The following is a 14,689-nucleotide window of genomic DNA, read 5'->3' as shown; positions in this document are numbered from 1 at the left end:
TAAAAAAAAAAAAGATGAATGGATAAACAAGATGTGGTACGTACACAATAGAATATTTCTCAGACATGAGAAAGAATAAGATCTTGCCATTTGCAACAACATGGATGGACCTAGAGGGTATTAAGCTAAGTGAAATAAGTCAAACAGAGAAAAGCAAATATCATATGACTTCACTTTACATGTGGAATCTAAAAATGAACAAACAGAGTCTGAAATACAGAGAACAACATGGTAGTTACCAGAGGGGATGTAGGTGGGGGATGAGCAAAATAGATCAAGGAGATTAAGAGTTACAAACTTCTAGTTATAAAATAAAGAAGTCACCAAGATGAAAAGTACAGCACAGGGAATACAGTCAATAATATTGTAATAACATCATATGGTGTCAAATAGTGACTACACTTATTGTGATAATAACTGAATAACATATAGAATTGTCAAACCAATATGTTGTACACCTGAAACCAATATAATAGTGTATGTCAATTATACTTCAATATTTTTTTACATGTTAAGAGAAAGAAGAGAAAACACAGGAAAGAAGCTCATTGATATTGGTTGTGGCAATGATATTTTGGATGTAATGTCCAAAGCACAAACAACAAAAGCAAACACCAAGAAATGGGACTCCATCAAACTCAAAAAGCTTTACAGAAAAACAAACAAACAAACAAACAAAAAAACAATGAAATGAAAAACTAGCCTACAGAATGGGAGAAAATTTTTGCAAATCATACCTTAGAAAAGGGGTTAATAACAAAAATATGTAAAGAACTCAGTTAACAAAAAACAAACAGAATAACTTAAAAACGGACAGAATATTTTTCCAAAGAGGGCATCAAAATGGCCAACAGGCACAGGAAAAATGTTCAACATCACTAATCAGCAGAAATATGCAAATCAAAACCACAATGAGATACCACCTCGCATCTGCAATACAAGAGACAACAGGTGTTGGCCAGAATTTGATGAGAAAGGAACACATACCATGGTGAGGGAGTGTAAACTGGTCCAGCTACTAAGGAAAACAATATGGAAGTTTCTCAAAGAATTAAAAATCTGCCATACAATCCAAAATTACCATTACTGTGTATATACCCAAAGGAAATGAAAACAAGATTTTGATGAGACGTATCCATGCCCATGTTTATCACAGCATTACCCACAATAGCCAAGAGATGGAAATGTCTGGAAATGTCCACCAATAAATAAATAAAAAGATGTGGTACATACACATAGTGTAATATTAGTTAGGCATGAGACATGTTTGTGTTTGCTGTTTGTGGCAACATGGACAGAACTTCAGCATGTTATACTAAGCAACATAAGTCAAACAAAGTCAGACAAGTACTGTATGACATCGCTTATATGTGAAATCTTAAGAAGTTAAACCTGTAAAAAAGCGGAGTAAAATGGTGATTACCAGGGGATGGGGGGGAGCACTAAGAGGATGATGTTTAAGGGTACAAACTACAACCAGTAGTAAATAAGCCATAGAGATCTAAGGCATAGCATAATGAATATAGACAATAACACTGCACTATAATTATGTAATGTAATAAAATATTGCCACATGGGCTATCATATTACAAAGTATAAATGTATCAAAGTAACACACTATACATTTCAAACTTAAAATACAGAAATCACTGGAATTATATGTATGAATCCTTACCCTCCACCTGCAAAGAGACATCCTAGATTCAGCTTTCACCAACCAGATGAAAAGAAGTCAAAATATGGGAGAGTTACCTCTGAATGGCTGTGAGAATCTGCCTTAGATCTCCCTGCTTTCTTCAAATACCTGGACTTTAAGCAACTAAAAAGCTTATCTTTCAAAATCTGTAGCAGAGTTTCAATAGGAGCTAATGAGTTGAAAGCTAACAGAGTTTTCTCAAAATTATGGAAATATGTATTTTAAATCCAATTTCCAGCCTAAAATTTTTGGCCAAGTGCCCAAATTCTGAGCGATGTTTGAGCCCACCTGGCTCTGTGACAATTTGTTCTCTTGCACAAAACCGCTGAAACTCAAAGCTAAATGCATTCACCAGAAATATAAATATGGAGCATGATTAAAAGGGGCTTTACCTAAATACATGCCATAATTTAGACAATAACCAGTGAATATCAGTATTCTTGTGAATTGTGTCAAAACTGACCAGTGACCAGCACTAAACCTAGAAAAGTATATTTTTCCCTAAGCGATGAAGAACCAACTAAAATGAACTTATTTTAATAATATTTTCACATTGATTTTATACTTACTAGCTCAATAATTTTTGTAAAATTTCACTAATGATGATGGGACTTTTCCAGAGCAATTTGAATAGGTATTTGCTATCAATTTCCTCAAAAAGGAAAAGAGAAGAATTCTGGTGCTGAGAATTTATAACACAGAGAAATGGGATTAACTACATGATATGAGCCCCTAACATACATTGAGAATTTAATCTGTGCCTATAGTTCTTCTAAGTCTTACTTGATTTAATCCTTGTAACAAGCCCATGAGTACTACTGCTTCCCTTACTTTCCCTTCAGGAGAGAGATTAGGTTATCTTCCCAAGATATCAAAGCTAGATCTAGAATTTGCCAAAGAATCTGACCAAGAAGTACTGAACTATTCATAGCGTTCTAGGCTTTCACTTCTTCAGAGTGGGAGCCAGTAGATTCTGGTATTGACTCCCCCTTAATATACTACTACTCTCCCTATTCTCCTCATACAGAAATTACAGCTGTCTAATTATACAAAATGATGAGAAAGAGCAATATTATGAATTCCATCTATACTCAAGCTTTGGTTGTTTTCACTTGTGAAAGAAATGGAAATAACACAACTTAATGGTTAAATCACTCACTATTTTGGTGACAAGAAGTGGACGCTATATATTATTTATATTCCTTTGTTGTATTTAGCTTACTTTTTCCCCCAATGTAAATAGATTTTATTATGAGAATGGTTACCATATGGTGGAATAACATTCTAAGTTTAACTGCTGGATAAGCATTGGACTACATTTGGTGAATAAACACTGAAATAATGAGCATCCTACCGGTATCATGAAGTGTGTATTATTATTGCCAGCAGAGCTGATTTGTTTTTTTATTAACTATCTTGACACAAGGTTAATGAATATAAGTAAAATTGATATTGCAATATCGATCACAAAATAGTATTATCTGTTAAGTGTATTTCAAGGTACATTTTAAAAACTAATATTTGAGTTTGCAATACAGAGGGAACCAGATCCTCACCTTTGTAAATACCTACCAGTATAGTCATATAATTCCTGACCTTTTATTACACCACAGTAGGCCTGTCTAGGTCTGGAAGCAGCAGGCACTCTTCATCTAAAATGTTCTGAAAGGCAAGTGTGGATGCAGACGGGTTGCAACACAAAGCATTTGCCCCACATCCTTCGTATCATTTAAGTATAAATAAATGTGTGTCGGCATCTGTGTGTATGTTGACAATGCTAACAAGTTCATTTGTAACATTATTTTAATTTGCCTCTATTTTTGTTAACATTTGACTTGATTTTATTCTTCATGGGTACCTGTGTAACAACTCCTCACGTCTTTACTCCTGCCTTTTGCTAATACACTCATACTTAATAACATAATTCACAATTACACAGAGTTTCCTGAGGTCACCATTTAAATGCAAGGTCTCCTTCAATCATATTTGTATGTCTTGTCCCATGGTGGTATAACTTGGTAATTGCTTAATAAGTTCAATTTAAATTGAAGAGACAGGGGCACCTGGGTGGCTCAGTTGGTTAAGTGGCTGCCTCAGGCTCAGGTCATGATGCCAGGGTCTTGAGAAGGAACCCAGCAGGGTCCTGGGATTCAGACCCACATCTGGCTCCCTGATCTGAGGGAAGCCTGCTACTCTCTCTCCCTCTTCCCTCCTCCCCACTTGTTCTCTCTCTCTCTCTCTCTTTCAAATAAATAAATAAAATCTTTTAAATAAATAAATAAATAAAAGCAATACTAAATCTTAATTCAGTAACTAATGGAACAGCCAACATCTTCAGTTCATTCATTAATTTGCACTCCTTTTTCAAAAAACAAATATTTGGCTGAGTGCTTAATATGTACTAGCCACTGCACTGGGAGCTGAGAACACAAAAGTAAGACCTGGTGTCAGTTTTCAAGGAGAGGACTAATGCAGAAGATCAATATGAAATGAGATTGTCACATGACCCAGGAAACCCACTTCTGGGTACACAGCCAAAGGAAATGAAAACAGGATCTCAAAGAGATATCTGAACTCCCATGTTTACTGCAGCATTATTCACACCAGCCAAGATATGGAATCAACCTGAGTTCCGCTAGTGAATGAACAGATACAAAAGGTGTGGTGTATATCCAGAGGAGTATCATTTAGCCAAAAGAAAGAAAGAAATCCTGCTGTTTGTGACAAATGGACGCACCTTCAGGGCATTATGCATAGAGAAAGACCAACACCTTATGACACCCATTATACATGGAATTTAAGAAAAAGCTTGTAGAACACCAGTATAGAATGGTGGTTACCAAGGGCTGACAGATGGGGGAAATAGGGAGAAAGTTGGTCAAAAGGTACCAACTTCCAGTTACCAGATGATTAAGTTCTGGGAATCTAATGTACAGCACTGTGATTATAGTTAACAATGCTGAACTCTATACTTGAAAGTTGTTAAAGTAGAGTTTAAATGTTCCAGCCACAAAAAGAATGGTAATTATGTGATATTGAGGTTTTGGCCAAAGCTGTAGTGGTAATCATATTGCAAGACATAAATGTATCCAATTAACATGTTGTATATTTTCAACTTACTAAATGCTGTATATCAACTATAACTCAATAAAGTTAGGAAAAATGGGATCTATCAAGAAAGGAATAAAGAGAGAGAAAGGAAACTACATATTGTAGGAAATGTAGTAAGGACCGTGTACCTAGGCAAGTGCAGAGACTAAATGCAAAAGGATTCTACAGCAAGGGGACACTCAGTGCTGCAGGACTATGAAACTGAGGAATACACTTAAAAAACCCAATAGCTTAGGATACAAACTTGTAAATAATACAAGCTTAGCATAAAATACTTCATCTACTTTTGTTTTGGATGATGCAAAATACAACTAGCCTTACAGGATAATTAGATTTTGTGAAATGCTCCCCCACAAAGGTCAATGTTGGGGAGTGTACAGCTGGCAGATGCAAGGCATGTATATTCAAGTCAGCTCTAGAAAGGTTCACCCTTACCCTTAGAACTTAAAAGTAGTGAACTTTCACCTGTGGGAGTAACTTTGAAATCCTAAGAATAAAGTTATTTTCATCTTTAGGCAACTCCTTTCAAAAACCTCCGATGGCACAGCCTCTCACCACTGAAAGAATAAACTTGATTAGAAAAGACACCAGCATGTCTTGCAGGAGAGCACCTGCTACCAAATGCTGTCAGTTTACTCAAATACCCTTAAGTTAATTCTAAAGGTCTAAAAAAATTGTGTCAATAAATATAAATTGAAGGGTAATCTAAAACGCTACTTTCCAAGTACTTCAAATACACATGTACATAGAATACATATAACATACAGATTATATAGAGAGAGAGACAGGGAAAGAGAGAAAGAGTCAATCTCAATATACATAAAGAGTCAATCTCAATACTCAATATCCAGCTGGTATTTAATATTGTTTTGAATTGAATTATACTAAGTATATAATTTAATGCCATTAACCACTATCCAGAACCAATAGACTACATGTAATTAACAAAATTGATTTAAACTAAAATAGCCTCTTCATTATGCCATCTTCTAAGAAAAGAACATATAAACATACAAAATGCGTTCTAATACACAAAGTGAAAATGAATTTTCTATGGAAGAGGAGTATATGACTACCTTAGCACTGTCACATTTTTTTTTAAAGATTTTATTTATTTATTTGTCAGAGAGAGATCACAAGTAGGCATAGAGGCAGGCAGAGAGAGGGGAGAAAACAGGCTCCCTGCTGAGCAGAGAGCCCGATGTAGGGCTCGATCCCAGGACCCCGAGATCATGACCTGAGCTGAAGGCAGAGGCTTAACCCACTGAGCCACCCAGGTGCCCTAGCACTGTCACATTTAAGTCAGTTTATTGAACTTATAAATATTTGTTCCCCCCCCAAAAAGGGCTGAATTGAGTCAAATGGTTTGTTTTTTTTTTAGTTTAAAAAACATTCATAAATATGATAGACTTATGCAATAAAAATTAACTCTTTTATCAAGTAAAGACATAAAAATATGTATTTACTGTATTCTTAGGGAAATCTAGTGTAGAAATATTTGATTCATTCATCTATAATTCACACTACTTTTTTTTTTTTTTTTGCTTGTAGAGCTAAGTTCTAAGTATTCAGTGGACACTGAAATATACTTGTCAAATTGACTGCATGAAACAAGCATAACTTTTATATGTTTAGGAGGAAGGGCTTTGAAGTAAAAACAGATCTATTCAAATTCCATCTCAGCCCCATAAGGTCTATGACCCAGGGATGTCACTTAGCCTTTTCAAATCATAGTTGCCTGACTAGAGTAGCAGGGAACCAAGCTCGAAGAATGTTATGAGAAGTAAATAAGTAACGTGTATAAAACACATCACAAAATTAGGTACAGAGTAAATAGTGTTTTTATTACACATTCTGTATTTTGGAAAAAATATCAACTTTTTTCTAAGTTTACAGGGAGAATATTTAACACCAAGAACATTATGATACTGTCTGTGGCAAAAGACATGCATTATAATTTTATTATCTAAGATGTTAATAAAAATGTTAATGTCATGGGGAAAATGTCATTAAGTATAGTAAATGTATGAAACCAAAACAAAGACAGCATACAAACAATTTGTATAGGACAACAACAATGCATAGAAACAATACTGGAAGAAAATAAATCAAGATTTTATTAGTTACTGTTGGTGATTTTTTTTAATTTTACTTTTTTTCTATATAATTCTTAAAACTGAATGTATAGCTTTCATAATCAAACAAGAGCTACTTTTAGATGACAAGTTGACAATCATTTTCACATATTTAACTAATGCCAGTTAATAACTCATGATGATAGAATAGATAATTATTTTCATACAGATTATTTCTCTTTTTCCCAGGGGATTTTTTTTTTTTAACTAAGGCATAGTCCCACATGCATATGTGCATGCGAGTACGCGCGCACACGCGCGTGCACACACATATACATACACACACACACACACACTGTGAGTTCTGGCAATCTAAGTTACAAAAAAGAAAAGAACTCCACCAATAAAACTTATAATGTCATTTAGCCTTTCAGCTTCATAATCCAAATAACAGCTGACAAATAAGAAGCTGTAGAGGTAGCAGGGAAAGCTAAAGTCATAATCCTACTTAAAAAAGATTAAGTCTATGGGCATCTGGGTGGCTCAGTCGGTTGAGCATCAGGCTCTTGATTTAAGTTCAGGTCATGATCTGAGGGTCTTGAGATCAAGCCCAGGTGTGGGGCTCAGTGCTCAGAGCAGAGTCCCCTGAAGATTCCCTCTTTCCTTTCCTGTCTTTCTGCCCCTCCCCCCCAATAAATAAATCTTTAAAAAATATATATATAGATCAAGTTTAGAGACTGTACTATGCCAGACATAAAAGTTTAAGCCCTTAAACAGAACCCAGTGACAAAGCACAGCCTCCAAACTTTTCACCCCAAGTTTTTTGTCATTTTCTGTCCACTTTATTACTTCACTTATTTGCATGAAATCAGGATGCTGGTGTTTAAAAAGTTATCTGTTCCTTTTACTTGTTCTCCACTGACTCAAAAGTCATTCTGTCATGTGGTTGCAAAAGAAATTTTCACATTGGAATTACAAAAATAACTAGTAAGTCTTTAGAAGGAAAAGAACCATCTTAAAAAAAATGATTAACAAAATTCTTTTCCATATAACATTTGATGATAAAAGTAGAAGCACTTTTAGACTAAAAAATAATATAAAATTTTAAAGGTATACATCTAAATAGAATAACTTTCTAAAGATGTTCTTTAGAAAGCTTTGAATACAACTGGCCTGCTAACATAAGACTGAAAAGTTATTTGAATATTTTCAACTCAACTAGCTATCTTCCTCCCAACACAGTCAAATAAATCAGAATAGATTTGAAAGACCAGATATAAAAATCCATTAAGACAAATCAGAATTCAAACTTCAGTTCTGTAATGGCATTAATTCCTAGATCTGGCACTCTCATAGATCACAACAAAAAATGTATACTAAACGTAAATAATATCAAGTGCATCCTAGAGAAGTATGTACTTTTATACCAAATGTTACTCAACCAACACATGGAGTACAATACTGGAAGTACTTTAAGATAAGAGCAGTACTACTATTCTGTAAACACACTGATTGTGAGAAATAAAGGATATATATATATATATATATATATATATATATACTGTTTATTCTAACTATGGGTAGTCTACATATCTCATGCCAAGCCTATAACTATTTATTTTTGATGTAGTACAATGCCAACATAAAATGCTTTGTCTTCTAGACAGAGCTAGAAACAGCGACAAGCATACCTAACAGACAACCTCTACCCAAAAAAACAAAAAGCATAAAAATCACTCTACTTTCCTTCAAGAAAGGACAATTTTCAGTATTAAAAGAGTAATATAGAATGGTAATATCATTAGTATAGGTCGCAGAGTCTAAAAGACTTGGTAAAATAATGAGTTAACACTGAGAATAGATAAAAGTGTCCATCCAGCCAGATGAAGTTAGTATTAAATGTTTAATAGCCTCTATATAACCTTGAGCATTGGAACCCAATGACTTGGATACAAGCACTTAAGGAGATAATGAATCTAGCTCAGTGTTTGTCAGAAAATATTACCAAACTTTCACGTCCTAGTAGAGAGCATTAAAACACTTCTTGGCCCTGAATCAGAAAAGAGTTCTATTGGAGTTGATCCAAAAAACTAACTGTAGAAAGACTGGCAAGCCCAGGTGACTTGAACTTGGCCTGAAAAATTCAAGTTCCAAGAATGAACTTGTTATTAAATTGGTTGTGTCAAATTTTTGAAAGTTATTATGTTATCATTTAATTGCAAAATAATTTTCTAATTAACTTTATAAGTAAATTGATTATATTTGGTATATAACAAAGTTAAAATGTAATATTGACAAGAATATTAAACTTTGTATAATATGGCTAACAATTAATTGTAACTGCTAACATTTGTTAAGCTTTTATCATATGTCAAGCCCTGGTCTAAGGATTTTACATGTATTCTCATATCCTATGAAACTGGTACTATAGGGACGCCTGGGTGGCTCAATTGGTTAGGTGTCTGCCTTTGACTGGGGTCATGGTCCCAGGATCCTGGGATCTAGTTCTCCGTTGGGATCCTCACTCAGTAGGGAGCCTGCTTCTCCCTTTGCCTGCAGCTCTCCCAGCTTGTGCTCTCTCTCTCTCTGACAAATAAATAAAATACTTTTTAATTGATACTATAATAACCCCCATTATACAGGTAAGGGAGTGGAGACTCAGAAAAAATAAATAATTTAACCAAGATCACACATTTGGCAAATGGCAGTGTTTAAGATTACTGAACCATTTGCTACTCTCTTCCCATCTGAATAGAAACTCGGGGGTAAAAAGGGGAGTGGGAGTAAGGAGTTGAAACTGGCATTCCAGTGTATAAACTACAATTCTGTAGTTTTCAGAGAATCTTCATGCTGCTAATTTCACACATAGCCTGATTTTTAAAAGGTGTTAAAATGACTGATACATGTTATACACTAAAATAAGTATTTGTTGAAAAAACTGTGCTAAAGGGAAAATAAAAATTAATAAGGCCACCTTCTATCTCTAAAACATAGTGGACAAACAAGTTCATCCATTAATTTTGTTTTTATGAATAATACTGGTAGTTTTCTTAGAGACTGCTAAACAAAATAAGTATACTCTGTATACTTACATCATTGTCTAAGCTGAAGAGAATGGAAATATAAAAATTTTACAGTATATTTTCACTCACCAATATTAAAAGAAATCCTGTGTAAAATAATCTGTGAAAATACACTATAATCTATATAAAATATAAAATAAATGCATATACAATAGGATTCAAGATAAATTTTACATCACAAATTGGTTTTATATTACATTTGGTTAGTCAATGACTAGAATACCACTTCAGAAGAGCATTATTTAACCTGGAACCATGTACTTTCCCCACAGAATAATCAATGAAGAAGGCTGTAGCACTTACATTTCTAGGACTTTTATGAATGACGCTCAGAGCTCATTAGTTATGTGAGTATTCTCCACATAGTTATTTGTAATAGAAATATTTTATTTTATTTAACACTTCTTCTGGCTCCAGAAGTTAAATATCCTAAATTCCAAATATCTCTCAATTTACCTTGTTACATTGCCTGAGTTTCCCACTGCAATAAACTATTTTAAGGGCATGTTTTCATAATTTAGAGACAACCTATGTTCTCCTCAAAATCAAAGTCAAGTCCACAACTTTCTAGGGGAAAAAGAAAGACCAACACTGTGAAAGATTCCAAAATGCAAGAATCTTAACCACTGAGCACTTATGCTCATATCTTCTAACAAAAACCTCTAGCCATAAAAGAGTCAAAAGAAGTCTCATCTTCTAAAATGGAGTATACCCACATTTGAATGACTCACATGTTTAAGAGCTGAAATGCTAGTTAAAGGTCCCATTGATAAAGGATAAAATGTAAACAGTGATGCTAAAAAATGTTTTAATTACTTAGTATATATTGAAGAGATCCCAGTTTTATATAGACAATAAAATATCACCTTCCTTTAGGCAACTTTTCTATCAAACTTTTTACTGTACAACAAATAATACTTTGATATAATTAAGAAAATTAGATTTTATCTACCACTACAACCTGCACTTTCTTTGCTTCTCTGTGAAATCGTTTTCACAGGAAATCCAGCACTACTAAAAAAGACAATCTAACACTAATGCGCAGTGTGCTGTGTTTTGTCACCATATCTCCAAGGTTACTAGAACATACAATGAGCACCTTCCAATCAAGCTTGCACCTGTGGAAAAAGAAAATTTTTTTTTAAAAAAAGTCTTTTCCACTTCTCCAGTCAAAATAAAGTACAATAAATTGGTAGTTCCCAAACAGTAAGTGAATTACCAAAAGAAACAGATACAATTAAAGCTGGTCTATTTCTATCATAAGCGGTCAATGATAATCTCCCCAACTCTACAGGCAAGTTTTGAAGCTTCCTGTGTCTTGCCAAAGAACGAGCGTTTGCCAAACGATGTTCCTGCTGCCATCCCAGCTGGCTTTTCATTTGTCCAAATAGCTCTCTAGTTGTGGCCCTGCTCCTTTTATAAGCGTCACTGATTTCCGTGCCGGTTCCATCCCCCCAGCGCCCGTGATATTTGGTGTAGTCCTTGAACTTGATCCACAGAGCCCCCTCCCGAAGCGCACTACAAAACGCACCCTGCCAAATGCTTTCCAAATCCTCACCGTCCTTCTCTCATTTTCAGAAAATCATTGCATTTCAGTCCCCCTGGAAAAGTGGACTCAATATCCCTTTTGCACTTGAGGTGCCCAGAAAGGAAACACAATCACATACACACACACCCACACGCGCGCGCACGCACAACGTCCCTTCCTAATCGCCAACCCTGACAGCAGAAGACATCCAAATCCTAGTTCCCTCCACCTTCGGCTGTTCAAAACACCCAGCAGTTACCGACAACGGGCGTGGGGGAGGGAAGTCTGAGGTTTCTGAGTGGATGGACACCTCCTTCCCACCATGAGAGCTGGAGCTCTCATGCTCCAGCCCCTGGAGGAGCTCAGGAAGCACGGAGGTCCCTTCCCTCCTTGCCCCCTGCCGAGAACACCCGTAATTGTAAGCTCCTGCGCCAGACCCGCACCAACTGGAGGTGATCCCGGCGTGCGCCGTAATGCCTCGATGCCAAACTGCCCTCTGTGGGGACACCACCGAGACCCACATAAGTTAACCCGCAGGAATTCCGTGAAGCAGAGAGAAGAGGACCTAGTGCGCCCCGCTCTGGGGTCGCGTCTTTCCCCCGCCCTCCGCAGAAGGGAGCCCAGCGCCTCCAAGAGCACCGCAGGGTGAGAGCGCAAAAGCAATGAAGTTAAGAAAGAGGACTGGCTGGGAAACGCTTGCTCCCGAGTTGAAGAAGACGGGAATCGAAAGGCAGATCGCCAGGGACGTAGCCGTAAACTGTGTCTACAGCGTGACGGGGACGAACAGGGAAAGCCCCCCGCATTTACTGGTTAACCAGCCCCGGCCCGGGACACCGGCCCCGTCCGGGTTCCGGCCGGTCTCAAACCCCACCGCCGGTCGGCGAAGGGGCGGGGAGACCGGGAACTTACGGAAAAATATGTACTCGGTGTAGCTGCTCCAGATCTTGTCGTCGCGGTACTGGTTGACGAAGGCGGCGGTGCCCGAGGAGTTACACGCCACCATGTGGAAGCCAGCCTCCGACAGGCGATCGAACGCCTGCTCCAAGTAGGTGAACTTGAGGTAGAAGCGGGACGTGTACTTCTCGGGCGGCCGGTCGGGGTCGCGGCTCTCGTTGAGCGTGTCCCCGAAGACCTCCTTGGCCAGCGCGATGCGCCCGCACACCATGATGCGCGCCACACGCCGGAACTTGGCGTCCGCCTGGTTGTCTCGCACCGTGGTGTAGGAGCCGCGGTAGCCGAGCGTGAGGAAGCCCGAGCGCTTGTCCGGCGCGCCGCCGCCGCCCGCGCCGTGCGCTCCCGGGCCCGAGGGCGCGGCTGCGGCCGCTCCACGCAGCAGGAGCGCGTCGCTGCTGCCCTGGGAGACGTTGTCCTCCAGGTCGCTCTGGCAGCCCTCGTCGTTGAGTGAGTTCTGCTTGGTGACCTTGGGCGACAGCAGCTTGACCAGGTCGGTGAGCTGGAAGTACTCGGCCTCGCGCAGGAGCCGCTCCTTCTCGGGGAAGTGCTCGGGCAGCGCGAGCTGCTTGTCCCGCAGATAATCCAGCACGTACCTGAAGAGGAAGCCGTCCCGGTCGATGAAGAAGCGCGCTCGGCTGTCCCTGGGCAGCTCTCCGCGGCGTCGGGCGCCGCCCCGGGGGCTGGAGGGCGAGAACATACTGGCCAGAGTGCTGTCCGGGACGCTGAGCAGCGTCGAGTGCTTGGTCACATAGACCTGGCCTCCCACATTGAGCTCCACTACCTCGGGGAAGGGCGAGGGCAAACAGGGCCCCGGGGCGGCGGCCGCAGACGCGCCCGGCGAGCTGGACGAGGAGACCATCTCGCTAATGGGCAGGATGGTGCTGCCGCCACTGCCCGTGTCCTTCAAAGCCATGGTCCCCCCGCCACCGGCCAAGTGACCCGGGAGAGCAGCACTTTCTCCTTCCTGAAGCCCGCGCCTTCCACCCTCGGCAGCCCTCGGCCTTGGCGTGTGCCTGGTGCGCCCTCGGGCCGGGCGGCACGTTCCTTCGGCCGGGGCGTCCCCGTTCAGGGCTCGGGGCAGCGGCGGCGGCAGCGGCGCCCGGGCTCCATCGGGGGAGCGAAGCGCGGGAGAAGAGCTCCGCGGGCGCCGCGGCGGCGGTGGAGGCGCGGGGAGGAGAGGCTGCTCCTTTGGGGTGACGGCGGGGAAGTGTGAGAGAGACTTGCGAGCGGCTCTTAGGCAGCCGCTGGGCTCCCCGCGGGGAGGGCGGGAGGAGGGGCCGGAGCAAAGAAAACTCGCCGCCCCAGCAGCTTGCTAGCGCTCAGCCAGCCCCGAGCGCGGACGGTGGCGCTAACTACTCCTCGCAGCCGGGGAGGCGGCACTGACGTCAAGCTCCGGACTGGGACCCGAGCCACAGCTGTCATTTAAAGAGATAGGCGCCAGCCGCTGGCTGCGGGGCTCCGACGCTAGGGGGCGGGGCGGGGTCCGAGCTGGGAGGAGATGCTGCTTCGCAGCCGGCGGGGAGAGCGGAGGAAACCGAAAACACTGGGGGAAAAGGACAGCCTCTCTCCTTCATTCATACCATTCCTTCCATCCATCGATCCCTCCGTCCCTCCCTCCCTCCTTCTCGTCCGTCTTCTTTGCCTGCCTTTCTTACCGTCCTCGCCAGTGTTCGCCCAGTAAAATTAGTTTGGTGGGGGAGGGAAGGGGGTGTTTTTAGGGGAAGTGGGGGTACGCTTGCGTTAAGGTGGGAAGTGGAGCAGGGAGTGGTGGGCGTCAGGGGGAAGGTAGGAAAGTCTGTATTATAATAAAAATGCGAGGCTCCTAATCTGACATTACTACAAATGTAGGCGTGGGAGTCGTGATTGCAGACTACCCGGCACTTTTACCATAGTTTTTGAAGCAAAGGGCGAAATGCCCTAACCTCTATTGCAATCAATGGTCATGATTGCATATTTAACTGCATGCGTTACGTATAACTGAAGAACCTAGGAAAATCTGATTTCGGCTCCAAAACTAATAAAGGATTGTACATAACGTAACTGTTTTCTTCTTTTATCTTTTCATTATTTGATTCATAGTAAATGCTTAATAAATGTTTGTGGAGGGAAAGACGCAACCAGGGAGGAAACTTGCTCTCTGTTCCTACTTTCCATTCCCGTTCAGTGCCTTCATCTAATCTCTCCATCTTCCTTTCAACTCACTGGGCAAGAGAAATGGCTTGTTTTTATTAGTCTTCTAACC

General features: G+C 40.3%; 1 protein-coding gene across 3 annotated transcripts in view; it reads right to left on the bottom strand.

Annotated features, from left to right (window-relative positions):
* KCTD8 (potassium channel tetramerization domain containing 8) overlaps window positions 1-13,476 on the bottom strand; it is a 244,479-nt gene extending 231,003 nt beyond the window's left edge. For 2 of the 3 annotated variants that reach the window (XM_032852572.1, XM_032852588.1), the window contains exon 1: window positions 12,403-13,476. In XM_032852572.1, the coding sequence (XP_032708463.1) occupies window positions 12,403-13,360 (958 nt within the window). In that variant the 5' untranslated portion in view covers window positions 13,361-13,476. Of the gene's footprint in view, window positions 1-10,969; window positions 11,084-12,402 lie in introns of those variants that run through there. The other variant, XM_032852579.1, reaches the window with a different exon arrangement.
* Between the last annotated feature and the right edge of the window lie 1,213 nt (window positions 13,477-14,689).

This window comes from Lontra canadensis, unplaced genomic scaffold, assembly GCF_010015895.1.
Source record: "Lontra canadensis isolate GAN:19392208 unplaced genomic scaffold, GSC_riverotter_1.0 scaffold1, whole genome shotgun sequence".
Classification (NCBI taxonomy): domain Eukaryota; kingdom Metazoa; phylum Chordata; class Mammalia; order Carnivora; family Mustelidae; genus Lontra; species Lontra canadensis.
This window is presented reverse-complemented; position numbering and strand designations above follow the sequence as displayed.